The sequence below is a fragment of the Nipponia nippon genome, unplaced genomic scaffold, assembly GCF_047370975.1.
Source record: "Nipponia nippon isolate SJK-2023a ecotype South Korea unplaced genomic scaffold, ASM4737097v1 scaffold_8, whole genome shotgun sequence".
NCBI lineage: Eukaryota > Metazoa > Chordata > Aves > Pelecaniformes > Threskiornithidae > Nipponia > Nipponia nippon.
The window spans coordinates 27,255,540-27,281,406 of NW_028262402.1; the positions used below are offsets into that span (position 1 = coordinate 27,255,540).

Here is a 25,867-nt window from a genome sequence, read left to right on the forward strand (position 1 = left end):
TTTGTCTTGTAAGATTTAAACTGCCAACTAAATACCTTCCTGTAAGTTACTCAACAGCTATAAGATTGTAACTTGGGCTATAAACTTAACCCACGCTTCAGAATTAATACAGAAATCAAAGTGTCTGCATCCTAATTCTGGCTCAAGAGCATTTCTATCACTTTTTTAGTTAGTATTTTAGGGGGAGCCTGTTGATGATAATAAGGTAGTCTTCTTTCAATGATTTTCACTTGTTAATGTCTACCATGAATGGTGATTTACATAAATCTTAATTATCTTAGTATGTGATGGTCTAATATTGCATATTTGCAGTAATGTGTGGATAGGGTTTATATAGGCTCATAACAACTTAGGAAGTATTAAATATTTCAGTAAAAATTTTGACCCACTCTGTGGCAGAGGCAGACTTCCTCCTCCCTCAATATGCAAGGCAGTTTGTACCTTATGTTAGTGTGCTCCTTTCTGCTGAAGACTTGCATAACCCCCCAATATAAGAAGGATGATTCACTGGAATAAGCTTTTCCATGAGTGTTTTCTGCCTAAACATGAGTGTTCCTTTAGAAGACTGGGTAAAACTCTGATAGCAAAGTGTGGCCATGTTTTCATGAGGACTGAAGCTTTGTTAGGGGCAAGTTGTTGAACATTGGTGTATTTTCTAGGTTTGAGATGTGGAGCTACAAGGGCAAATTGTTGTGAATTTACCAGGTTCAACAGTATGCTGGGAATATACTGAACCTCGTGTTAGTGCCAAAATGAATGGATATAGGTCTGCTCTTGTGAATATCTGTGAACCTAAGTAGTTGTTTCGCTTAATAGGACTTCCAGCATTTGGTACAGCTTGTGGATGAGCAAGACGGGAACAGATCCAGGTATACATTTAATGTCAGTCAGTTCCCCGAGACAGTTTGCTGCACATTTGTTTAATGCTACTATTGTGCAGAAGATGCACTGTAGTAATGCAGACTGCTCCTTTGTGGGGTCAGGTTCAGCTTGTGTCAGTTTAATGTCACGGAATTACAGTGATGAAGATGCACGGCACAAGCATTGTGTTAGTAGAAAGCTTTCCAAAGCTGTTTTGTAAGCTTTGCAGTTGCTTGGTTGAAGCCTAATTTTTTAAGTGAACAGATAGAAAACGAAATCATGGAGTTCTTTTTAAGTGAAGTTCAGGCAGTTCAGTATTTTTCTTAACTTGTAGTGAATAGCTTGGACTTAAAGTTTATTTGCTTTGCATACCAAATTACCTGTTGAAGTATTGTCAGCAACCAGATTTGGAGCAGCTGTGCACAGGCATTTGACATTTGAGCAGCCCTGTTTAATTTTGGTTGTGAAAATTGCTCAGTGCTAGTTTCCACATGGGAAAAGCTTGTTGAAACTATTGTGTTTGAGGAGTAGTATAGGATCTCAACTGTAACATTTGACAACACATACAGAAATGGGCAGACATAAGGTTTTGTATTTGGCTTAGCTTTGAGACTTCTCAACACTCTGAGTGATTAATTGAAACTTTTGGTTTTGTAGTATTGAAGTGTATAATTGCCAAAGCAGGATTGCTTTTAGAATACAGCACACAGATGTGATGCTTGCATTTAAAGAGGCAATAGCTATTTTTATCTTCAATTTTTTAATAACTGTTTGTCTAAATCATAATTTTTTTAGGGCAGAAAATTTCTCTGCACTTCCCTTCAAATATATTGTGCTTTTGTTCATTTGTTAATATTGGGTGTTTTCACACTTTCTGTGTTTCCTGATTACATGAGTTATTTAAACCATTACAGATCAAACAGAATTGGAAACTTGAGATTACAGACAATACAATATTTTTGTCTGCTTACAGCTAGTACCTATGTTTCAGGAGCCCTATTCAGTACAAGACTGATGTTGTGGGTTTGCTTTATGACAAAAACATTGGGTTTAAATTCATTTTTATCATGCAAGTAAGTAGCAATGGAATTTCCTTTTTATTTGTAGTATTCCTTCTTTCAAATAGATATCACTTTGCTTTTAAAGGAGAAGCTTTATTTATCTCTTCCAGGAGTCATCTTTGTATGAATTAAGTTTTCAACAAGGAATAATTAAGCTAAATGTCTCAGGAAGGTATTTACTGTTTCTTTATTAAACTACAGGAATACAGTTTTTGCTGAGTATGGTAGTATATTTGCGACTTGACACTGAACTTAAATATTGATTGGCAGCTGCAAAGAAGTGTAAAGAGGGAATCTCGAAAAAGCTGTGTGCCTTTTACTGTTGAAAAACAAAACTCCTGTACTGTTTGACTGTTTATGAAAATAGCAACTGTTCATTCATAACAATAGGTCTGTAATTTTTTTCAGTCCTCCTACCCATATAATCACAGTTAATGGCAAGGAATGTGTAAACTTTGCATCATTTAACTTTCTTGGACTTTTGGATAATGAAAAGGTTAAGGTGAGTTCTTCCAGTTATTGTATTATTCCTCTTTTACTTTGTATGTTATCTTGAAATTAAGAATGACTTCAGAAAGCGTGAACTTTGTCAAGGAAGTATACTTCTAAAGCAGCAAGGAAGATTATAAACCTGGTAATTTTGTGCTATTTAAGTTTGTCGTTTTAGTAAAGACTCATCTGGTGTACTTACTGTGTACTAGCCGATTATCAAGTTTGATTAGTATCTAATGTCCTTGATCATTAGAATACAATGAATGATGCTTAAACACTTGTCTAAAATAGTTTTGATATGAAATTAGTTCATAGAATTCAGTACATTATTATATTTTTTGTAAAGCAGGCCATGTTACATGATGCAAGAACTGGCCTGTGTACATTGGTATGAAATTGTCAATATGAAGCCTATAGAAAAGTTAGAAATCTAGTGTAGGAACAAATATTTCATGTAATTCTTTTCTGTTAAAGAGTGCGGCCCAGGCATCTCTGAAGAAATATGGTGTTGGCACTTGTGGACCTAGAGGATTCTATGGTACTTTTGGTGAGTAACTTTCTTTCGTCTGCCTTTAAAGGTGTTAAGACTGGTTTGGTAAGTCAGCCAAAATAGTCCTATATACAAGCAGCAAATTATTTCTATCATTGTGAAGAACAGTTACCTTCTAATACACTTCTCACTGTAATTGTGAAGGTTTGGTAGCATTTATTGTTCGTAGCTTTGTTTCTTATTCATTTTATGTGTTTTCTTACTCTTTCTAATCCTGGTCTTGGAAGAGAGTTGCAAAGATAAATATAATCTGGTTTTGTTCTGGTCACCATAGTAGAAAGAGAAAATAAACATATTAGAATGTAATAACCCCTAGCGAATTTAAATGTAAATTAGTAAATTTCTAAGTAGACCACGAGAGGGCAGTCTGATTTCTGTGGTAAGGAATATTTGTTAAGTTTATCTAATGCTGTAGTCAGAATGAAGTTTTCCTTTACCAATAACTTTGGTGTTGTAATTAAGAGATTTTATGATGCAAGCAGGTGTTACTAAGGGTTTTTCTTTTCATTCCTTTTAACAAGTAGTAAGTTATTAAATATCAGCCTCTGGAAATAGTTCTTTACAGGCATTGATATTTTGAAATACTGCATGGAAACCAAAGAGTAATACATGAACAGCTGCACAGTTGCAGGCTAAAACCATCAACTCATCTTGTGAACTTTCCAGTCTCTTCCCAGAGGTGATGGAACTCACAATGTGTTTGTGCTCAAATGATTTCATAGAATTAGCTTCCTATAGCTTTGCTTGAATTCAAGACTAACTTGAACTTTTCTCAGTTAATCACGCTAGTCCTTTAGGTGATCCACCAGGTGCTGTACCTACTTTGATTTGTTAGAAATCTATATATCAGAACAACATTGAGTCTTTGATACCAATCTTACAGATTGTTCATTAGCCTAGAACCATAATTAATTTCTAGAGAAGGTGATGGTAGCCCATTGATTAGTAGAGAGCTTTTAAGAAGGTAGACTCTCTCACTGATCACAGTTCAGCAGTGATCTGTTGGAACTCATACAGGCTTTCTTTTTTTTTTTTCTCCCCCCCCCCCCCCCCCCCCGAAAAGCTCAAAGAAACTTGTGGAATGATGTCTCCTGCCTTTTGAGTCTAGGCTGATTTTAAATTTTGTGAAATCTTTCACTTTGCTTCTTTCTAGTAATTATTTGAAACAGACTGGTTAAAAGTTGATTTTCTCTCGTAAGTTGGAGGTTCTTTGGCTTGTTTGCTGCCCTCGTTGGAAGTCTAATCCTAAGATCCAAACTGTATAGCTTTTGCATTTAGTTTGGTTGCTATTCATTGGCTTCTGAATTTTTTGGGTAAATGCTCCATTTCACAAAGCAGGGGATATAAACTGTGGTATTGCTGCATGGCATGACTAGTGAAGAAATGATGTTATGCTCACCTATTTGAGATATCATCTTTTACAGATAAAGTAATGGAGAATTGATTTAAAATTTGAGACAAACACCTGCTGTCCTTGTTGGATCCCAAACTGTCTTCCCATTTTCCCTTGACTTTAAACATTTGAGTATTGCAGGATTATGAATCTCTGATAGGAAACACTTCTTACATCAGTAATGTTGTACGCCTCAAACTTTTCACACAATTTTTCATGTGCTTGACTTTGGTAAATGAGTCATGTTGTGTCCGGAACTATGTACTGTCCTATTACTTAACTATATAGGATTTAATTGATGATTGTCAATTTTTGTCACTCAGAATTATCCCCTCTTAGGGGCTGATATTTCATATAAATATTAGAGATCTCTTTATTTGGAAACGTAGATACCATGTTATAAGTTATTTTGAACGGAGACTTGATTCTTCATATCTCTGCCTGTTTGAAGGGATTTCGTAGATTTAGTGAGTCCCTATTAAGACATTTTTGCTTTGTGCTGTATCCCTGAAAACTGCATCCATGCCTTTATCCTATGAAAAGCTTGAAATACTAGAATATTCACACATAACTGAATCTTTATGGTTATTTTCTCCATAATGACAGCTGAGGGGTGTATCACATTTTGGTGGTGGCGTTTTTTTAAGGCTACTGTTGATTGCCTGGTAGCCACAATTTCAGTACTACTGTGAAGATCAGGACTGGCTACCTGATAAAATATATAAAAGATAATATGGGATTTGGTCTCAGTTCTGCTTTTGACTTGCATGCGAGCACATGCTAGGCACTAAACTGGCACTTCATAGCAGTTGTTGACAGTAATAGCTTTGTTAACGTTTCCTAATTATATAGAAAGCTGTTCTGATCATATCTTCCTCTGTGCAGATGTACTCTAGGTAGTGTTTGCAGCTTTCACTTAAGCTAGGCTAATCCAAGTGATGTAACCCGACTAAAGCAAATCATTGCAATAAAACATAGGCAAGTCAGATAGTATTCTGGTTTTGTCGTGGTGGAATGGTAGTGAAGCCTTAATTAATACTGCCTTAAGCTTTTCAAGCTCACAATTATACAAAGCATTCATTCCCTTATGTAATAATGTATCAGATTTGTGTATGCTCTATGTCATTCTGAATTTAAATGTTCTTGGCCTTGGCAAAATCTACTAGGCTTGTAAAATTTCTTTTCCTTAACACAAATCTGATTATATTTATTAACTTGTTATTGCTAACAGTATTTCTTTTGCCCACTGTTTTTACCTTGCCCTTGCTCAGTGTAGTGGTGGTTGTTGCTGAGTAAAGCTCAGTGAGAAGTGTGCAGGTTTTAATTTTTAACTGTGATGGTCTCGTCATCTTTTCCATTTTTTTAGTTTAAGGATGTAGGTGGTCTTTTACACTCAAACAAAACATTTTTCCCCATTAGGTATCAATAGCTGGGCACTCAAAGCAGTAGTTCAGTCCTTGTTTCCCCTAATTTGTTATTCTCTACAGGCAGGGCTTCAAGAAGGAATATTTTTGGCTGAATGTTGTTTATATTGCATGTTTTAAGTGCCATGTGGCCAACCTCTTTCTTTGGGTGCTTGCTGCCAGAAAAAGATCTTTCTTGGGCTTTTTGTTCAATAATTGAATCAAAGTTCATCCATCCTGTTTTGAAGCCTGACTGGAGATTGTATCATTCGTGCTGAAGTCCATGTAACAATCAAGAAAAAGATACAAAGATTCTGAAAAAGGACTACTTAAAATCTCGTATCAGAAAGTATATTAGATAACTCCAATCAGTATCCTTCCTTCTGAAGACTTTGGAGAAGAAAGGCTGTTGTAGGTTTCTCCTAATGGTTGGTATATCTGATACAGCTGGATCAAAGTGATAGCAAAAGAAAACTTTCAAATAATAAGTGATTAAACTTTTTGTTTCCATTTAAAACCAGCAGAAAACCAAATAAAAGAATTCCTTTCTATTCCATGTTTTGATGCTCAGGTAAATGTTAGGGAAGGATTGTCGAAGATTTATAGTTTTCAGTCTATGGATAAAATTGCTCTTGACTGTGATTGGGAGGCTGTTGTTTGAAGATATATCTTTTGCTTTTATTGTATAAATATATGAATTGGGTTGATGTGCCCTTTTGGGGAAAGGTTATGATAGATACTTGTTTAGTACGGCAAAGTTAAGATTTTTACAAAGCCCTTTCTTCCTGCACCCTTGCTGTTGGTAGCTGGTTAGAGACAGCAACATTGACATAATCGTGCCTCATAGGCTGTTGAAGAACCTGTATTTTCAACTGATGTTGCCTCATTTGATTTTAGTTTCAATGAATTTTCAATAATGGCAAAAAGGTAATGTTTGGCCAATAGTGATCTTCCAAGTCACACATTAAGGACCTCTATTTGCCCTTTAATCCTGTTTATTTCCAGTGGATAAAAGGCATAGTTCTCTGACTAACATTTGCTAGCAGAAGCAGGTAGTGGCAAGAGAGTTACACAATTAAAATAACAGTTTGTCTGATACAGGTTATTTTGCTTAGGCAGAATACTTAATGCTGTGGTCACCTTTCTGCAGCAACAACCCACTTACTATGTGGTATTACCCTTCTTAATCTTTTGATTTAGTGGTGTTTTGTTTCTAACATGGGTCACTTTGACCAAATTAGTTTGGGAGATGCTTGTGTGTGTAATTGTGTCAATTTGTCTTAAGGGTGAGTAATCTCTGGCATGGAGACGGTGGCCTTTTCAATTGGCTGAAGCGCATTCAGGAGATGGTATGCGATTGAAGCCTGACAAGAGCAGTTTTCTGTTATAATGATAGCTGTGCTATATGCAGTGGCAGAATCAGCTTGGAAGAACTGACAGTCTGCCAACAGGACCTCATTAATTGCTATAATTTACATAGCTGTTCGTTGTCTGACTGTAGTAACTGTGCTCCCCAGTCACAGTCCAGGAATGCTGCATCATTTACTTGTGGTCTAATCACAAGTAGATTTTAATTACCATTGCATAAGAACATGAGAGAACCATATTACATAAATATTTTCAGATCTATCAAAGCTTCTGATTCATATTGGGTAACTTGTCAGTTTAAGTAAGGCTGGATTGGTTGCAGCTGGTTTTGGGGAAGTTATTTCTTGTGACACTCTTCCTACAAATAAACATTCTATTTGCTTCAATTAGATGATTGCCAAAAGCAATGATAGGCTTTCTGATATGAAAAGAAGTAAACTATCTAAGATCTTTTCAATTTTCTCTCAAATAGATGTGCACTTAGAATTAGAAGAACGACTAGCAAAATTCATGAGGACAGAGGAAGCTATTATATACTCATATGGATTTGCAACAATTGCCAGTGCTATTCCTGCATATTCAAAAAGAGGGGACATTGTGTTTGTGTAAGTATTGTTTTCTACTTGGGAAATTCCAGATTAAAGAGTTTTCCTTTCAATTTTTCTTTTTCATTATTGTGAATCACATTAAGTTAACCATTTAGAAAATAATGCTGGTTTTGATTAAGTATTTTGTTGTACGAAGCTCAAATGCCTTTTCTTTGCTGAATACTCCAAATCAACTCAGTTTCTGCTTTTATCACGGAAAAGAAGACTTGGGCACTCAACTAAAAAACAAAACCAAAAACAAACAAAAAAACCCCAAACTTGTGCATGCAAGAACTAACAGAAGTCTAATACCAAGTTTTCTTCCTAAGAAACTGTACAGTCATATTTGCTTTTCTCCTGTTTACTGCTGGCTTTTCACCTTTTTTGCAGGGCAGTTGTTCCCCTCATGCATATTTGCAATGGATTCATTGGATAAATATTGGTACATATTAAAATAACACAAGAACAGCTATGCAACTAAGGATTCAGCAAGCCCAGTGTTTGGTCCCTGAGAGTAGCCAGTCTTAATTTGTCTAGGGAAGAGTAAAAAAAACAGGAGAAATAATGTCACAATACTCAAAACTTTCTGAGCCAAAGAGGAGGGTTTGGATTTAGTAGTAGATGACGGATTTTTCTTAAGCCTTCCTATTCCTTTAGTACCTTTGTAAATCTTTAATATCCACAATGCTTTTATAACATGTAATTTCACAGTTTAACTTGAACCTTTTATGAAAAAATATGAAGAAATACCTGTTTTGAATATAACACCTACTAATTTTAGTTGATGCATTTGATTTTTAGACTGTGAACTGATGCATCTTCTCCATGGGGGGTGTGAGTGAGTGGCTATGTGGGGCTTAGCTGTCTGCTGGGATTAGGCCACAATACACGATACTTTTGTATTTGTCTGTCAAAATCTTTCTTCAGTGCTCTTTTCTCTAAGTGTAAGGCTTGCAGCCTATTTGACTTCTTTTACAGAAGTTCTGTCATAACTTCGATCATGTTTTTTGTTCGTCTTTGAACATTTTCCAGATCAGGTTTTTTGAGACAAACGACCAGGATTGTGTACACTGTTCAGGATGCCAGTGTATCCTGGATTTAGCTATGTTGTACTATTTCAGCTTCTCACTGACAAAAGATCTCACTATATTTAAAAGCAACTTGGTTGAAATTACTGCATTTAGCATGCGCAGAAGGTTTGATTTAGTTGCTACTTTTAAAAGATTACTTGACTTAAGCAGCTGTGAAATTGCATACCCCATCATGCTCAGAGATTTGCTTTTCCAACACTTAAAAATGGCGGATAGTTCTTCGAACACTGAGATATTAATTCCCAAAGGATATTAGAAAGCAGGTTTTGAATACTTGGAGGACCATTATAAATGTTACAGGCACATCTTTGCACCTTTTTTCTAAGACCCAGAGCAAATGGAGTGAGAGGTTTCTGGGATGATTACCATGGTATTGTACGCGGAATGCTGTGCTCAAATAAACTGCTGTCATGTACAAACACAAAGATCAGTGTACACTTCAAGAAAATAAATTGTTGGCTTGGTTTTAGTGGCTATAGTGCATAGGAAAGTTGAGAAGCTTTGGAAACAAGTTTTCAAAATGTAAATAAAATATACGATGCTTTAATAAATCTGGTTTTAACTAGACCTAAATACAAATATCTGCTCAAAAGCAGGACAGTCCTAATAGGCAGCTTTCTTTGAATAATTGTTAAACCGAGTGCAAACTTAGAAGGGCTTGCTGTATTTACAGAGATGAAGCTGCCTGCTTTGCTATTCAGAAGGGATTACAAGCATCTCGTAGTAACATCAAGTTATTTAAGCATAATGATATGGCTGACCTTGAACGACTGTTGAAAGAACAAGAGACTGAAGATCAAAAGGTACCATTCCTTTGAAGAAATATTTGTACTCTTTTGTGCCACCTCCCCCACATTTTTTTACTAGGTTGTGTAATTGAATGGGTGCAATGCTTATAGGCAGTTGCTTGGTTTTCATAAATCTCTATTGAGCAGTTGATGTTGCTTATGTAATTAAGATCGAATATTTTGTTTTAAATGTATTTATTTGCATTTGTCTGCATAACCACTGGAAGCAAGTTCACAGGCATTGATAGTGGGGGAATATCTTTACGGGCAGATGACTGAAGTGTGAGATTATTTTGGTTTTTTAAAACAGTATTACAGAACTTTTTTTGTTCTTTTAGAATTTGTATAATTGCGTTTACCTAATAAATAACACAAGTTAATTATCAGTTCGAATGCCACACTGTAAAATCAACACAAAAGCGGCTAGTCCTAACTCTTTAATTTATAGAATCAACATGATTCTCTTGTTTTTTGTTTTCTTTTTTTTTATTAGACTCTTTCCCTATCCTGCACTCAGCTCTCAAGATGTTCTCTCTCTTGAAAAATTTGGGTCAGTTTGATGGTTTGCTTCTCATTCTGGCAGTAATACAAAAGGGTGTCCAAAAGCAGCTACTAAAATCAGGATCAGCAAGTACAGATAACTTGGTTAAATGAATTTTAAAAGAATTAGCTGAAGAGCTGTCACCATTATGTGCCTCATTCACACAATGCTGGAAAGTTAAAGACAATTGGCAGAAAGCTGATTCTATGCTAACACATAGAAAAAGTAAAGTAGATAAACTGCATAATTATAATCCAATCATCTTAACATCAGTCTAAATCAGTAATGGATCTGATTAATAGCAAATTTATAGACAACATACTAGTTAAGATACCTTAATGGAAAATGCATTTTATCAGATAATCTTTACGTGAGTTTTTAAGATGTGGTTGACAGACTAGTGATGCAATTTGTGTAACACATTTGGTTTGTTAGAGCAGAGTGCTTTGATTTAGCTACACAGTTAAAGTTTCTCAATGTAATTAGCTGAACGTGAACATAAAGTTGGTGGACAAGAGCTTAATATAGACCATCTGTGTATAACTAAGACATACTGACTAGGAAGGGGTAGATCTTGCCACTAGAGTTGGTCCAGCTTGTGGAGTGGACTGTGCCCAGTTTTGGTGCCTACCATTCAGAAAAGTCAAATAGATGTTCTCTAAATCTTTTTACAAGAACTGAAAAAGGTAAGAAGCATGATTTAATGTCCTTGATCAGAAGATATCAATAAGGTTTAAAGTAAATACCAGGGGAATGGCATTTTAAAAAAACAAAACTCAAATCATACTGTTGAAGTTTAAACAGAAACCAATGCAGGAGGTTCTTAGGGCCTGTATTGTCCAGAGATCAGACAAAGAGATTGTAACTTAAATGTTATGAATACTTTTGGATTGTGTTTTATGAAGACACTACTTGTGAGAGTTTTGTGCTGCATTGAGAATCCTGGTGCACAAACCACTTGTTGAAAAGCCTTCTAAATGCTCAGAGTAATGGTGAATATAATAGAGATCAAGATTTGTAGAATTTGTTCTGTAGTTGTATTGTTTGTATTTTATTCATAAAGTTCAAATGGATTGGTTATGATTTGTGGCAAAACAAGGCATCTTAAATCTTGCGTAAGAGTTAAAAGCTTTAAAATTATTACAAAATAAAGAACAACTAGTCCAATGAGTCATTTCAACTTTTGTTATGAATGATTAATACTAAGTTTAGACTAAAGTAAAAGCTTACTTAAAAAAGAGACATGATCTGCCTTCCGTTCCCATTGCTGTCCTTCCCTATCAAAAAATCTTCAGAGCTTCGCTTGTTAGTAACAATTGATATGAACTGAAACTATATCTTTCTCTGAAGAATCCTCGCAAGGCCCGTGTAACTCGAAGATTTATTGTAGTAGAAGGATTGTATATGAACACAGGAGATGTTTGCCCTCTTCCAGAATTGGTAAGTGGTTTCAGTTTGCCTTTTAAACTCTGCATATGAAAACATGTGGCTAATGAAATAATAGTATCATATAGTTAAGCCTACATAAAAAAGCTCTGCATGCAGGTTTTTTTGTTTACCTTCTTGCTTTCTCAAATGTTCGTGAAATGGTGATCCCAAATCTTACATTGTTTCGAAACTTCTGATCAGGATTAGGATTCTGAAGCTATATGTAATGAGACTTGCAAATGAATATCTGGTTATGGTCTTAGTTTTTAACCTGGAAAATGTACTGTATTTTCAGCTATGCTGTATAATACTAAATCATTAAACTAAGTTATATCTAAAAAAACCCACCAAAGTTTCAAAGAAACCATCACACAGCTGTCATAAACAGTGACTCCAAGGAAAACATTTGCTATTCAGCATAAATTGGCTTTTTGGGCAGGCTATGTTCTAGTAGGTAATGGAAGAAATGCTGTGAAAATGCATCATCTTGAAAGTACTTGATACCTATTTTAAAAAAAATTTTTTTTTTTTTTGATGCGTGAACATTTATGAAATTTACTCTAGTCTTGAAGGCTTTTAAAATGTCCTGATGACAGAACACAGCTCTAGAGCTGACATTTTTGCAGTATTCAGGATACTGTACTTGTCTGTCTTTACATCATCTCCCTCATGCATTTTGTTACCAAATTCTGATGGGCTTGACTTGTATTTTATATCATTTGCTCTGTTTTAGGTAAAATTGAAGTATAAATACAAAGTTAGAATCTTTTTGGAGGAGAGCCTTTCCTTTGGAGTCCTTGGAGAACATGGAAGAGGAATTACTGAACACTTTGGAATAAATGTAAGTGCCTTTTTTGTGAGTTTTGTTGTGAACAAAAGACCTGTACAGGAACAAATTGCACAATTGATTTCTTAACCCTATGTCATTAACAATGTTTAGTAGTGTACGATAGAAATTTAAAAAAAAATTTTCTTTATCAGTCTTAAAGCATTCGGGTCTTGGCACTCTTCTTTCACATGCCTACTTGAAATTATTTTACTTCTCTTTAGTGAGGAAGATAACAAAAGAATTTTTATAATGCATAATTTTATGCTTTTTTTGGACAGTCAGTGAGATGATTGCAGTATTTTCCAGCTGCATACACTTAAAAGTGTCATGCTTACATAGAAATATTTGAGGGCTGGGGGAAGTCAGAAAAATCTTCTCAGTGTATAGCCAGCCTACTTTGCTCTATGGCCTTTTATGCCAGTGGGGAAAAATACGATGAAGCTTTTGATGGTCCTTTCAAAGATGTTGTCTTACTACTTTACTGGCAGATTAAGCCAAACTATTTTTCCAGGAGTCTACCTTTTGTGCTGTTTATTCAGCTGAGGAATACTTTGGAAATGCAAAACGGTATCCTTGTGGTTGTTTGCTGCCACAGCCACCTGAGCTGGGGAAGGAAGAAGTTCTCTTTTCCTTGCCAGTGTCTTAGTGTGGAGTATCTTTCACTACATTCTGACAGTGTCTGAGTTCATCTTGGAAGTGAAGTATCAAATTCTGAGAATTCATTGTCTTCCGCTGTCTCCTATTGTTTTCACTTTAAGTGTCGTAATACCAAACGTGGAAAAGAGAAAATGAATGTTAAACAGCTTTAGAAAAGGAAACAAACAGTGCTACTGTGATGCTTGCCAAGTACCATCTGATTAATTGGCGTTTATGTTAAATTTGTTTACAAGCATAATCTTTCAGTTATGACTGTTCGAATCTGTGGTAGCAGTGGTCATCAGCGTGCATTACAGAGCTTGGCAAAAAGTATGTTTGCAACTAACAAGTGAAATAAGACATTTGTGTCTCTGAGGTTCAAACTCTGATTTAACTAGCCTTATGTTCATTTTTAATCACATTCTAACTCCTGCTGTAAGTCACATTCTAACTCATTTAATCACATTCTAACTCCCCCAATGTAAGTGGGACTACTTACATTCTTAAAGGACACTGTCACACTGAGTGCTTTGAGGAATTGTCACCAGTATCTATATAATTTGTTTTTTCTGTGTTTCTGACATTGTCTTCTTCACATTCTCCACAATATGTGGAAAAGAGTGTTCCTATGTAAATTATCTACAGATCCATAAATCTCAATTTCTAAAGTCCCTTTGTATTATTTAAAATTGTTATTTCAATTGTAGCTTCATTTTAATATGTGATAGTTTGGTGGGTCTTCTCTAGTATTCATGACAATATGAAACAAGATAGATCTTTAATAGATTTATATTATAAATAGTCTTGATGTAATCAAAAGCATCTCTTAATAACTTGTTAATTTAACTGGCAGATTGATGATATAGACCTTATTAGTGCAAACATGGAAAATTCACTGGCTTCTATTGGAGGATTTTGCTGTGGAAGATCTTTTATTATTGACCATCAGGTAAGCCAGGTCTCAATTCTATATGATGTGGCAGGATTAGTTACTTAGAAACAATAGTTACTAATATCAATTTGCAAGGAGTGTTATGATATAAATTGTTACGCAACATTTGATTCCATACAGAAACTTTCTGGTCCTATGAAATATTGTAGATAAATTGAAGGCCTACTTTTAAGTCTTTCTATGAACCTGTAAGTGTGGAGGAGAGGTTGTTTCAATATATGTGAATTAACATTTAAAACATTGTCTGTACCACTATAAACAAAATTTTTTTTTTTCTTTTTTCTCCCTGCCCCCTTCCACCCCCACAGCGATTGTCTGGTCAAGGCTACTGCTTTTCTGCATCCCTACCTCCTTTGTTAGCTGCTGCTGCTATTGAGGCTCTGAATATTATGGAAGATAATCCAGGTACTTAATTCAGGAAAATCTTACTCTTCAATCTTTCTTCACCCAAAACTAATAACTCATTCTTCTCCCTCCTTTGATTCCTCACCCTTTTACTCTTTCAAGTTGTCTCTCTTTTTCAGCTAATTAATTTTACATGTATGATTTTTTTTCTTCATCTAATTTCCCGTCCTGCTTTTCTTCTTCAGTGTTTCCTCCCCTTTACTTCTTCCAGCTGAAAAATGAGCAATTTAGTTGAGGCTAGGAGAGACAGAGATGGTTATCACTAAGCAAATAAGAAATTATTATTCTGCTTTATAGACTAGTGATATACTTCCTCCTTGAAAACAAATTCCTTCAAGACACATGGAGGAAGGGAAGGTTAAAGAGAAACAAATGGGAATATATTTGCTCAGGACTGAACAACCCTTTCCTTTCCACATGCACTACTTAATTTTTTTTTCTTCTCCAATCAAGCATCCAGGCAAGAATCTCAGGAATGATCATGGTGCAAACACCTGCAGTTTTGGCAGGACCAAGTACAGGACATTTGGATAAAGCTGGCAGGCAGGAATTTCTGCTCTAGGAGTCAGAGAATTGCCGTTGTTGCTAGAACCTAAGAAAGTTTGGTTTTTTTTTTTTTTTTTTTTTTCAGGGGGTGGAAGGGGTGAAAGGCATATGAGAAGGACAAAATTGGCCAAATCTGTGTGTATTTGTTTTTAACCTTCATTAGCATCAACAGATTGGAGGACATCTGCAGAGAGATGCAGTATTTAATTTGTCACAAATGAATATAAAATACTGGGTAGCCCACGCCTAATCCTCAGAAGTTAAACAAAAGTGAGAAAAAATTAAGAGTAAGTTATGGGACTGTTAGCTGTAGCGGAGGGTCAACCTTTACCAAGAAAGAGAACCAAGGTTTGCAGATCCAGGAGTCAAAAGTTTCCTGTTTAAGAATCTGCAGTCAGTTGGTGAAAGGATCAAGGAGCAGAGTCTGCATGGCTTTAGATATTTTATAGATATAAATAAGTTGGACCTGCTATTTCAATCCCATTACCAAGTGTTTGTGTCATCCTTTCCATATGATGATGAACCAATGCAGCTGGAGTAATGAGATAAAGGGAAGTAATGCATTTGTCAGATCTTAAAAGCCTGTCATTTCCTGGCAGAAATGGGAATCAGGAACATTATGAAGAGTAGTGAAGAGACTTCAATATATATATATGTATATCTTAGTTTTCCTTCCAAATGCTTTTTTTGAAATCTTAGACTTACAGAAATGTATATTAGAAACAGGATACCTAAGCCTTTTCCTTTTACTTTATTTTCTTTTTCTATGTGTGTGTAGACATTTTTCAGACTCTCCGGGCTAAATGTGAACGAATTCACAAAGCTTTACAGGGGTAAGTGTGTTTTTGTTTTGGTTTGGTTTTTTTGCTGTTGTTGATTTGACCATGCCTTTATAATGTCAACATTAAAGAACTCTCCTTGCCCAAATCTATTTCTGGTTTTACAGATGCATAGACTGGGATATGTACACTAAATTATGTATGTATTAAAGGAAGAAGGTCATCCTTTTCCAACTGTCTCTGTTATGCTACTAAAAAGAGTACAAGTTTTTAAAATCCCTTTACAGGTATTGAAAGGAGAATACACCTTAATGCTAGTGAGGACGTTTGCAAGCCCTTGCACATTTAAGTCTTCAGGAGAGTGTGATAGCTTTCAATGGTATGAAATGTTGATAAACATTTTGAAAAAATATGTCTTAAGTAAAGGCATTTGGGGTGTAGCTCAGCAGATACTCTTTCAGACAACTCAATGCACCTTGCAATCACCTTTAATATAATATTGTTCTTACATATGAGACTTGAATGTTAAATAGTAATAGAAGTATTTGTTATTCTGGAGGCACATAGAAAATTGCTGTAATTTCTCAGAAAAATAACAATTCTGTTTAAAATTTCCTAACACTATCCTGTTTTAAAAGATGGCTATACTGAGTAATTGCTTTTTCTCCTGACAGGTTTTGAGACTAAAAAATACAGAAATGACTGTGACTATTCAATGACTGTTTCATGTGCAGAATAGATATGTTAGCTGCTATTTTACAATTCATTTTCTTCAATGGTTTTCTGTTACATATCACAGAAATTCATAACATTTAAACACACACAAAATCTGTAATGCATGATTGATTATACTAGCTGATTTTTTTTTTTGTAGTATTAGTCACTTAGTTATTCAGTGCGAGTTGCTTGTTATTTGAAATAAGTAGTTTCCTGCTTAGCCAATGTTTTATGTTAGAACTTTAGCTACATTCAACTTCTTTGAAATAATCTTACCAACAAATAATTCTTCTCTCCTTTGGCTGTGTTCTGTTTCAACACAGGTTTAAAATGCATAGGCTTTCAGGTCAAAGATACCCAGATGCTTCTATGCTTGAAATTAAAATTTTAGAGTAACTTGAAAACTGTTAACATCTTTTCTTTGCTAGTAATAGAATGTTATGATTGAGCTAAAAGGAGAATAATTGTAATATTCTTCTCTATCTGTCATTTTTAGGTGATAATTATAAATATGTTTAAAATACAGAAAAAAAATTGTAAGGAAAAATTATCAACCTTTTACTTGTTAATATTCACTGCAAAACAGAATTGAATAAGCCATGGCTGGTACTTTTCTATGCTGTGACTGATTCTACTTTTTCACTTAAATTCAGTGATTCGTGTAGTCACAAATCAACAAGCAGGCAAAATGCCTGAGTGTCTGTAATGGGACTTTTGTATTTTTGCCTTACGGAAAACAGTGTGGTAATATAGAGGTCCAAAAAAATTGCAAAGGAAATAGTTCTTCTAGGTCATACTGGGAAAGAACTTGAAAGATTTAACAACACCAGGGAATTGGGCAGCGCTGTAGCAGGAAAACTATCTTAACAATTGCATAAAGCAATATCAGAGAGAAGATTTGAAGTAATATTTGCAGGGTCCAATGTGTTTTTCTTTTTCTTAACTAGAAAAAGTGTGTGATGGCTCAAAGAGAAGGCAAAGTTTTCAGAAAAAGCTTTTTTTTAATGCTGTGATGTTAAATCACATCTTCCCTGCCTAACCGTGGCTGCTGCTTGACTCCAGTTCTTTATGGTGCTCTCGCTATGATAGAGTGGAACTAACTGTTGGTTTAAAAGAGAGCATAAAATGGTGGTTGACCTGCACACAGAGAAAGTGGGAAAGTATACACAGCTTTTCTTCTTTCTCATAATAGAACAAATACAGTGAGAGGAACAAATTAAAAGTAAAGGAAATCTTTCTTTTACACAAAGGGTAACTAACCCACAAAATCTGGGACTTGATATATAAGGACCAGTGCATGATAAGCGTTCCAACAAGATGTTGATCTTTATATGGACTATGGTGGGGGAAGAAACCATAGTGTTGTAAGCTAGAGGAATGACTGGTGTTTATTCTTGTTCTGGGTACAAGCCAGGTGCTGGTTTGTGGAAGAAATGGAAGAATTCTTCTGAATCCTGCATAGAACTACTTTCTTATTGTCTATGGCAGTTTATAAAGCGTAAGAAAATTCAGTTAGAGATGGAATGACTAAGACAAATCAGGAATATTCTTAACTTTCTTAACATTCTTAGATAAAGTAGATTTCTGTCATGTATTTAAAAATATCTAGTGTCTTAGTAAATAGAAATGAAAAAGCTCTGTTGCAGGGAGACAGGATGGACGGGACAGAATTCTGTGGTTTTTTTTTTTAAAAAGCATGACAGAAGTAGGTAGTATCCCTTAAATAGTTCATTACTTATTGCATGTCCTACACCTGGCTGAGAATTTTCCAATAAAGCAAGTTTTCATTGGGGAAAAGCAGATTTATTTTTAAAGATTTTCCCTTCCAGAGAAATTTGACATTTTTTCAATGAGATCTCATTCTAGTTTTCTGTTGGCAAAACTGGCAGAAATGTTTATGGTGTTCAGGGCAGCCCAGCTACGCAGGGTTCCCTATGGCCAAGAGCCTGGTCCTGCCACTCAGTTCTGCAGCCCAGCCTTGTAGCTGGGGTGCAGAGAGCTGTGAGGAGGGAGCTCCCCAAGGCTACAACCATACTGGTACGTTAATGTCAGGAAGCATTCCTGGGCACTGGATCTTGATTGTTTACCCTGTCAAATTGTTGAGTGATCTGTGGCATGGGTTTGGCCCAGGCCAAGTAGTGCTCTTTGAAAGGACTCCGGGATACAGTTCAGGAGTTGGCATGAGCAAGGAGCAGTTCCTGGTAGTCAGTCTGGATGTGGCCACCCTAATATGGAGACTCAAATTTTGAAAGTATGCATGTGAGTCGTTCCATACTCATGCACCACAGGCCCAGAAACAGTCCAGGGCATATTTAATTTACTAATTTACTAGCCTTAAAGGAGGATACGGAGTTCAGGAGGCTAGTTTTGTTCCTTTGTTACTTCAAAATCAGGTCTTTCAGACTTCTCTTTTTTTTGTGTGGAAGTTGTACATTTTTGTTTGAAAATGAAACTTCCCCAGCATTTCTTAGGAAAGTGAATTCTGATTTCAGGAAAGTTACAGTATGCATGCATTGGATTCTCAAATACTTGTTGAATCTTAATTTGGCAGAGGCTCAGAAAAACATAGTTAATACTTTACATGAAAGTTAAAGTATTGGTATCAGAAGACCTCATGTTAAACTCCTGGGTTTCTTCAAGTAGTTGGGTCAGGTGAATTACGTAGTTCAGTTTACTACAGCTGTGACTGAGAAATAAAGTTTTAAGATTAAAATTAAGTTTGAAACTTGTAAGCAGCCTTTATGAGTAAGTATATAGCAAATACAAAGCATGTTGTTCAGGCAAAGACTCAGTTTGAATGGAAGTGATACAAAGCTTGCTTCCTACTCGCCTTTTCTCATTTACTCTTTGGAGGGGGGGCAGTTTATGATTATCTATTTCAGTTAAAGAATTATGTGTCTTTTATAACTAGAAGCTAATACTGTGTCTCTCTAAACAAAACCTAATTGTTTTAGTAGCTTGTCTTAAACTCTGTTCTCCAGCAAATAGATTTAAATTACAGGGAAACTTTGACTCCTACTGTCATCTCTCTACTTGCAGAACGCTACTTCTTAGAAGTCAGGTCACTCCTAGGGAGAATAAATAAGAATGGATATGTTATACAGCTATACTGTGTATTGTCTTTCTACCTTGTAGCTGGACCTTGGACTGCTTTTCCTTGTCCTTTGTTACCAAATGTTGTATCCCAGATCCCTAGATATGTGTGCAGTAGTAAGATAAATGCAGTGTGTGTGCTTGTGTATTAAAGAAATCACCTGCGTTTGGTTAGTTTGCAAGGGTAGGTGAATGACACCAGAATGTTTGCGGTTTTGTGGCTGAAGGAGAATATCAGTTTGATACGTCTTTCTGGAATGGACTGTGAATTGAAGTAGCATTGTAGATATAATGCAAGATGCTTTTCATGCTATAGTATAATTTTATTTTTTCAATGTTATGATTTATTCAGTGTGTTTGTAGTGCCAGTTCTCTCTCCTATAGGCTACAGTTCTGGTGTGGATGGATTTAACATCTCTTCTGCTCTGACTGGGTCTTGAACTTTGTAAAAGTAGAAAACTTATGAAAACGAGGGTATAAACTTATGACGTGTGTGAGCCAAGCTCATCAAAGTCAAGAAATCAAAGTTACCGCTGATGGTAGACATGCGTTTATGGGACCTGTTAATTTTGGAGACCAGAGGTCTTGCTTAGGTATTGGATACAGTTTTTTGGAGGGGAGTAACTCAGTCCTGAATATGATGATATGATATGTCAGGACAATGAGAATCAAACATAAATCATTTTTTTACAACCAAATGTCAGTCATTCAATCAAATTGTAGAAAACCGATTAACAACTGTCTCTACATAAGAGATGTGGGAGCAATTCTAGTAATATAACTAGCTTTAGAGGAGCTTCTGACTAAGTGACAGATGATGTTGTAAAGATTTTCTACAGGAAACAATTTGAAATCAGAAGTCTTGCCAAAAAAAATAAACCTTGTTTCTTCTTAACACATAAGTGGGTAAAAAGATTTATTATTATTTATTTTCTTAATATAGACTCCAAAGACTTGACTTAGCTAACTGTGCTTTTATCAGCAACATACAAGCCTAATGCTAAAATTTCCCCTACATCTTCATAAGGATCATTTCAAAATTTTTGAATCATTAATCCTTTTTGCAAAAGGAGGCGTCCTACTGTTACACAAACTTGTTGAAACTATATTTAGTAAACTCCTCATGAAAGACATTCACTTGATAAGTTTTGTTATCTTTACCTATTGTAAGCTGAAATGCACCTATGTTTTGTCTGCATTAGTATTAGTAAAGTGAAATACCCTTCTCTTCTCACTCACCACGTAGAAAGGGGAAACACTATTTAGAACTTTAACACGTGTTCAAGTAGGAGGTACATTAAAGGCTTTTTATTTGTTTTAGGATTTCTGGCTTAAAAGTAGTGGGAGAATCTTTTTCTCCAGCATTGCACCTACAGTTGGAAGAGAGCTGTGGATCTCGAGAAAATGATGTGAAGTTACTCAAAAGAGTTGTGGATTATGTAAGTGTCCACATAGCAAATAAAATATATCATTGCCTTTGAATGTGAATAATGAATGAAGTGCATATGGGTAGGGAGGCTTGTTCAGTAACTTGTTGGAATGTCCTGCAGGAACTCAGTTTCTTTGCTGAGTGTAGGGCTGTATTAAAGACCATCTTCTAATCGTTTCTTGCTGCAGATGTTTAAGTCTGTAGCACTGGATAAAAATATATATTAGACCTTTTACTTCAGAAGATAATTATTTCCTGTTATGTACTTCAAAACTCAAGTTAAATTTGCATATAAAACTGTTGCTTATAAAACTTTTATGATGTTCATAAGAATAAAGGCTATCGTTTGAACAGAGTTCTGGTGATGTATTTTATCCATCTGAGGTCTAGCTTTCTGTAATTTTGCTCATTTGAGTCCATGAACTTGCTTTTTTGTGTGAAGAATCTCATGTTTTTCCATCTTCAATACACGTTGGATCTCTTTTTCCCACATGAAGGAAATGAAGGTTGATGAGGAAGTTTTATATTTCAGGTGTCAGGTAAACAAGACCACACAACAAACAAACTCTGACATTGATTTCCTTGAAAATACACTTAAATATGACTTAATAGCCTACTTAATACAGCATTTTTGTCTGATTACTTGGAGAGGAAAGCTAAAGAAGCTACACTCTAACCTGTTTTATGTATTTATGCTGTATTAAAAATTAGAGATGATTTTGCACAACCTTCAAAACCTCTATTTGGGAAAGAACTTACAGTTATCCTGACACCAAACTCATAGAAGTTAGTTATATGTATTTGGGGATCAAAAGGACATGCCATCAGAAGTTCCCAGATTGACAACTGCTGTATTTTCTTTATTTGTAGTGCATGAATAGTGGTATTGCATTAACTCAGGCCCGCTATCTGGAGAAAGAAGAAAAATGTCTTCCTCCACCCAGGTTAGTAGAAAGTCACATTGTTTCATTTTATTGGATATGACTCTCTATCTCTTATCATACAATGATGGGGTTTTGTCTTGGATCGAATTGTTAGTCCTGTTTAAAAATGGGAAACGCTCCATTTTGAGGTATATTTTCAGGGACTGTTAGAGGATGCTAGTAGCCTGAAATAATGTATCAAAACTACCTGAATCTCAGTGATCAGCATGTTGCCTGTTACCAGGCACATTTCCATGAGCTGCACATCTGCAGGTAAAAAAGATAACAATCAAATTTCGGGGAGGGGGCGGGGGAGGGAAGTAGTCTGACCATTTCTGTTTAGTCATATGTCTTGTTTCTGGTTGAATTTGAGTTCATAATAATTTCCCTAGAGATAGTGATCTTAATGTGTTAAAATTAATACAAGAAAAGTCTAAAGCTGAAGGCAAGGAGTAAAGTTTACTGTGTATGTTCTGGTTTTGTTTTTCTAGTATTCGAGTAGTGATAACAGTGGAACAAACAGAACAAGAACTGGACAAAGCTGCATCACTTCTTAAGGAAGCTGCACAGTCTGTATTGAATTAGACTTTTGGATTCCTCTTCCCTCATGTTATCTGGATAAGTGTTTTACATTGTATAGTGACTTCACTTCAGATGTTCAAGTTCTTCCGCTGATGGCATTGACACCTGACTGCATAACAGGATTGTTCCAGCATGGTACAAATGCATTGAGGGGAAGAATGCTGAATTTTGGAACTGGTGAATGACACAGTGTACTTGCAATTCAAACTACCATTTACTAGCACTCCTTAAAATATCACTGTTGCATACAGGACTATTTCGTAAGTTGCATCTTAAAAAGTTTTAAATTTATTTCTTTAAACCCTTAAACGTTTTCAAAAATGTATGTGAGCATTCAGTTTTCCCTAGAAACATCTAAAATATATCATTTTTTCTGCATGTTCTCAGAATGTAGGAACTTCAAACAAATTTCAAGGAATTATTCCCCCCGCCCCCAATGAAGATAGGCTGTTCCTAATACTGCCAAAAGGGAGAAAATAACACATTAAGAGATAATTTTTTGCTATATTACATCATTTATTATTGAATTATAGGAGGAACTTCAATTATTTTTTGTTTATATCTTTCTCTAGCCATTTTTGGAAGCCAGTTTTTAAGACTGCCTGGCCAGAGAATTCCATTATCTAAATGGTAAATTCATATTAAATACTATTTGCTTCCTTCATTTCATATGTAATTATATGCACGTTTGATATTATGGGTGAGGTTTTTCATATTATTAACTTTAAAGCATCTAAACTGAAACCTCTGAATTGTGAAACTGGTGTAATTCCATTATAGCATGCTCAGTCAGGGGGGCTTTGCACCAGCCTTGAAGAGGAGTCATAAGCAACATCAAGAATGAAGCAAGTTTTTGAAACAGCAACTAAATACTAGCTTAGTCAAACTACTTCGAAGCACTAAAATGGTGTGTGCTAAGTTTTATCTCTATAAACAGCTATACCTTAGAGGGGAAGACTCACAGATAGCTAGTAAGAGTTTAGATGGTACAAATACTACTGAAATACAACTCAATACGTGCACAGAAGATCCCCACGTAATTGGATAGTAATGTTTGGGATATTACTGTTAGGATTTTCAATAAGCGCAGATGGACAGATACACCAATCAGAGGAACCTGGTAAGGAACGATGACAGTAAGCTCTACCTTTTTATGAAATAAAAACTATAGCTATGTATTTCAGGATTTTGCTTTAAGAACGCCTGTTGAAAAATTTTATATTCTGCCTAATCTGTATTCTGGGTTGGTTTGTACTTATGTGCCTTTTTGGTTGCTGCTACAAGGACTACAGGACTATTTTTGAGAAACATCATTGTTCAAATAAAAAGTTAATCATGTTTGATTTCAGACTTTTACTTATCATATCATTAGATTTTTGTAGTATCATCAACCATATTTTGTTGAATATTCTGCATCAGATGAGCATAGTCTATGTTGCCTCCATCAGTTCATAGTGACTGTCTCTGCACTGTCTTTCACCAGTGCAGAGACAGTCACTTTCACTTCTCACCTGTGTACATTCAGATAAACCAGCTAAAGTTGTGTTAGGCCACTTTTGTGATTGATTGTTGCTTGACTATTTAAAATAGATAAATCTTTATCTGTGCAATGTAGAGAAACCTTCATCCAATTTGAAAGAGTATTCCTGTTTCACTGACATTTACATTTTTCTCTATTAACTGTGAGTAAAAGCCTATGAGAAGCCAACAATTTAGAAGTACAGAAATATGGGGAAGGAAACTGATTCCCATTTTACAGACTGGAACTGAAGTGCAGAACAATCAACCTTCTCAAGACCCTCGGAGACTGTGAGAAATGGAAATTAAAACTTACCACTATACTTTGAGCTTGTGAGCCTTTTTTGGTTTGATAATTGAAACCTGATTATTCAGGTAAACTCAAGCCTTTGATGTATAAGCTGCGAACAAATGAGCTACTTGGATTCCAATGCAGCATAATAAATGGTTTTGGGAGTTCAAGGTAAACCTGTGAAGGTAAGCAAATCACCAGTTAGCATTGAAGTACTAGGTTGCAGAATCTGTATTCACTTCTTGCATTTTGTTTTAGATTGTCTGCAAATGAGGGGACTTTTTTTGTGGCACTTTTTGAGAACTAGCAACAATCTTTAGGTACAGGGGTTTGTTTTGTTGGTTTGGGTTTTTTTTGCTTTGAAATGAAGTGTTACCACATAAATTGGCAGGAAGCAGAGTGGAATTTCAGGCAATTTCAAAGCTGTGACTAAGTGGTTCTGATGAAACAAAAGTTCAAGTATGTTGCTAAGAGATACTATCATCTGATTCATTTGGCAAAGACATAACCAGCATTAAAACATTGGTAAAACTGCCTTTGCCCATTTTTGTTGTTTACAAGTGTATAGAAAAGAAGCATTTAAATCACACTAAAGTGAACACCTTGTGGTTGTTAGCAGTTGAAGTACTGTTATAATGTGTGTTTTACTGACAGGTTATATACACGGTCTCTGAGAAATTAAGATGCTTATGAGACGTAGCTGGTGGAGAGAGCTATCCCTGGTCAGTTTAAGCATGTCTGTCCCTCTTCATTTTGGCTTTTTTGATAAATGTCTCTGACATGGCAAGCAGATGAACGGAAGGATGGCTCTGTGGAAAAAAGTTGGTTGGGGTTAGGGAGACAGCAGGTGATTCTGGTTAAACTTTTGACATTAAAAAATCGGAAGCCTGTTAAGGTGCTTAAGTTCTCAGTGCTCTAGGCTGATAACTACGTGAACAAGCCTGTTTTAATTGCTTTGTGGTTATATTTGGATGAAGTGGGACTTTTTCATCCTTGTCTTCAGATGCGGGAGCAAGGCTGGGGTCTTAGTAAATAAATGGAAAACTATGCAGCAGGATACTGTGAGGTGAATCAAACACCAAAGGGCCTTATCCTGAACTTCAAAGTTTCTACTGAAAAAAATTTTATATATATAATTTTAATTCAACTAATTTATGTATTTTGCCCTGCCAAGTATTTGGAACAGAGTTTCAACTAAGTGGAAGCATCAGGATAATAAATACTGATCAAAAATAGATGTTAATTTTTTTTTTACTAAAGATTAGTATCTGGTAGTTGAGAAGGAATGCATTTTAACTGGAATAAGGTGGGCATTTATTGAAATTGTCCTGATGAAAGCAATTGTTTGCAATATGTGAGGACTGGGATGGACTGGAAAGGATTTATACTTTGAAGATATTTTGGCTTGAAGAAACGTATATATTCTTTTCTTTAAACAGATCTATTTTCCTTGAATATTTAAAAATAATTAATTGTTATTTGTGTAGGTTCATTGTTTTTATAGGTAAACCTACAGATGGCTTTTCTGTTTATTATGCATTTCACCTCCTACCCCAAAATAATGATTACTATAAGGAGAGTATTAAGAAAGAAAGAGAGGTAT

General features: G+C 35.5%; 1 protein-coding gene across 1 annotated transcript in view; it reads left to right on the forward strand.

Moving 5' to 3' along the window:
- The window catches only part of SPTLC1 (serine palmitoyltransferase long chain base subunit 1), a 35,934-nt gene extending 12,137 nt beyond the window's left edge, over window positions 1-23,797 (forward strand). The window contains exons 4-15 of the mRNA XM_087742374.1: window positions 2,331-2,424; window positions 2,889-2,961; window positions 7,601-7,733; window positions 9,480-9,609; window positions 11,486-11,575; window positions 12,297-12,404; window positions 13,882-13,977; window positions 14,289-14,385; window positions 15,710-15,764; window positions 20,842-20,959; window positions 21,820-21,893; window positions 22,364-23,797. Coding sequence (XP_087598500.1) covers window positions 2,331-2,424; window positions 2,889-2,961; window positions 7,601-7,733; window positions 9,480-9,609; window positions 11,486-11,575; window positions 12,297-12,404; window positions 13,882-13,977; window positions 14,289-14,385; window positions 15,710-15,764; window positions 20,842-20,959; window positions 21,820-21,893; window positions 22,364-22,457 — 1,162 coding nt within the window. The 3' untranslated portion in view covers window positions 22,458-23,797. The remainder of the gene's footprint in view (window positions 1-2,330; window positions 2,425-2,888; window positions 2,962-7,600; window positions 7,734-9,479; window positions 9,610-11,485; window positions 11,576-12,296; window positions 12,405-13,881; window positions 13,978-14,288; window positions 14,386-15,709; window positions 15,765-20,841; window positions 20,960-21,819; window positions 21,894-22,363) is intronic.
- The last annotated feature ends 2,070 nt before the right edge of the window (window positions 23,798-25,867 follow it).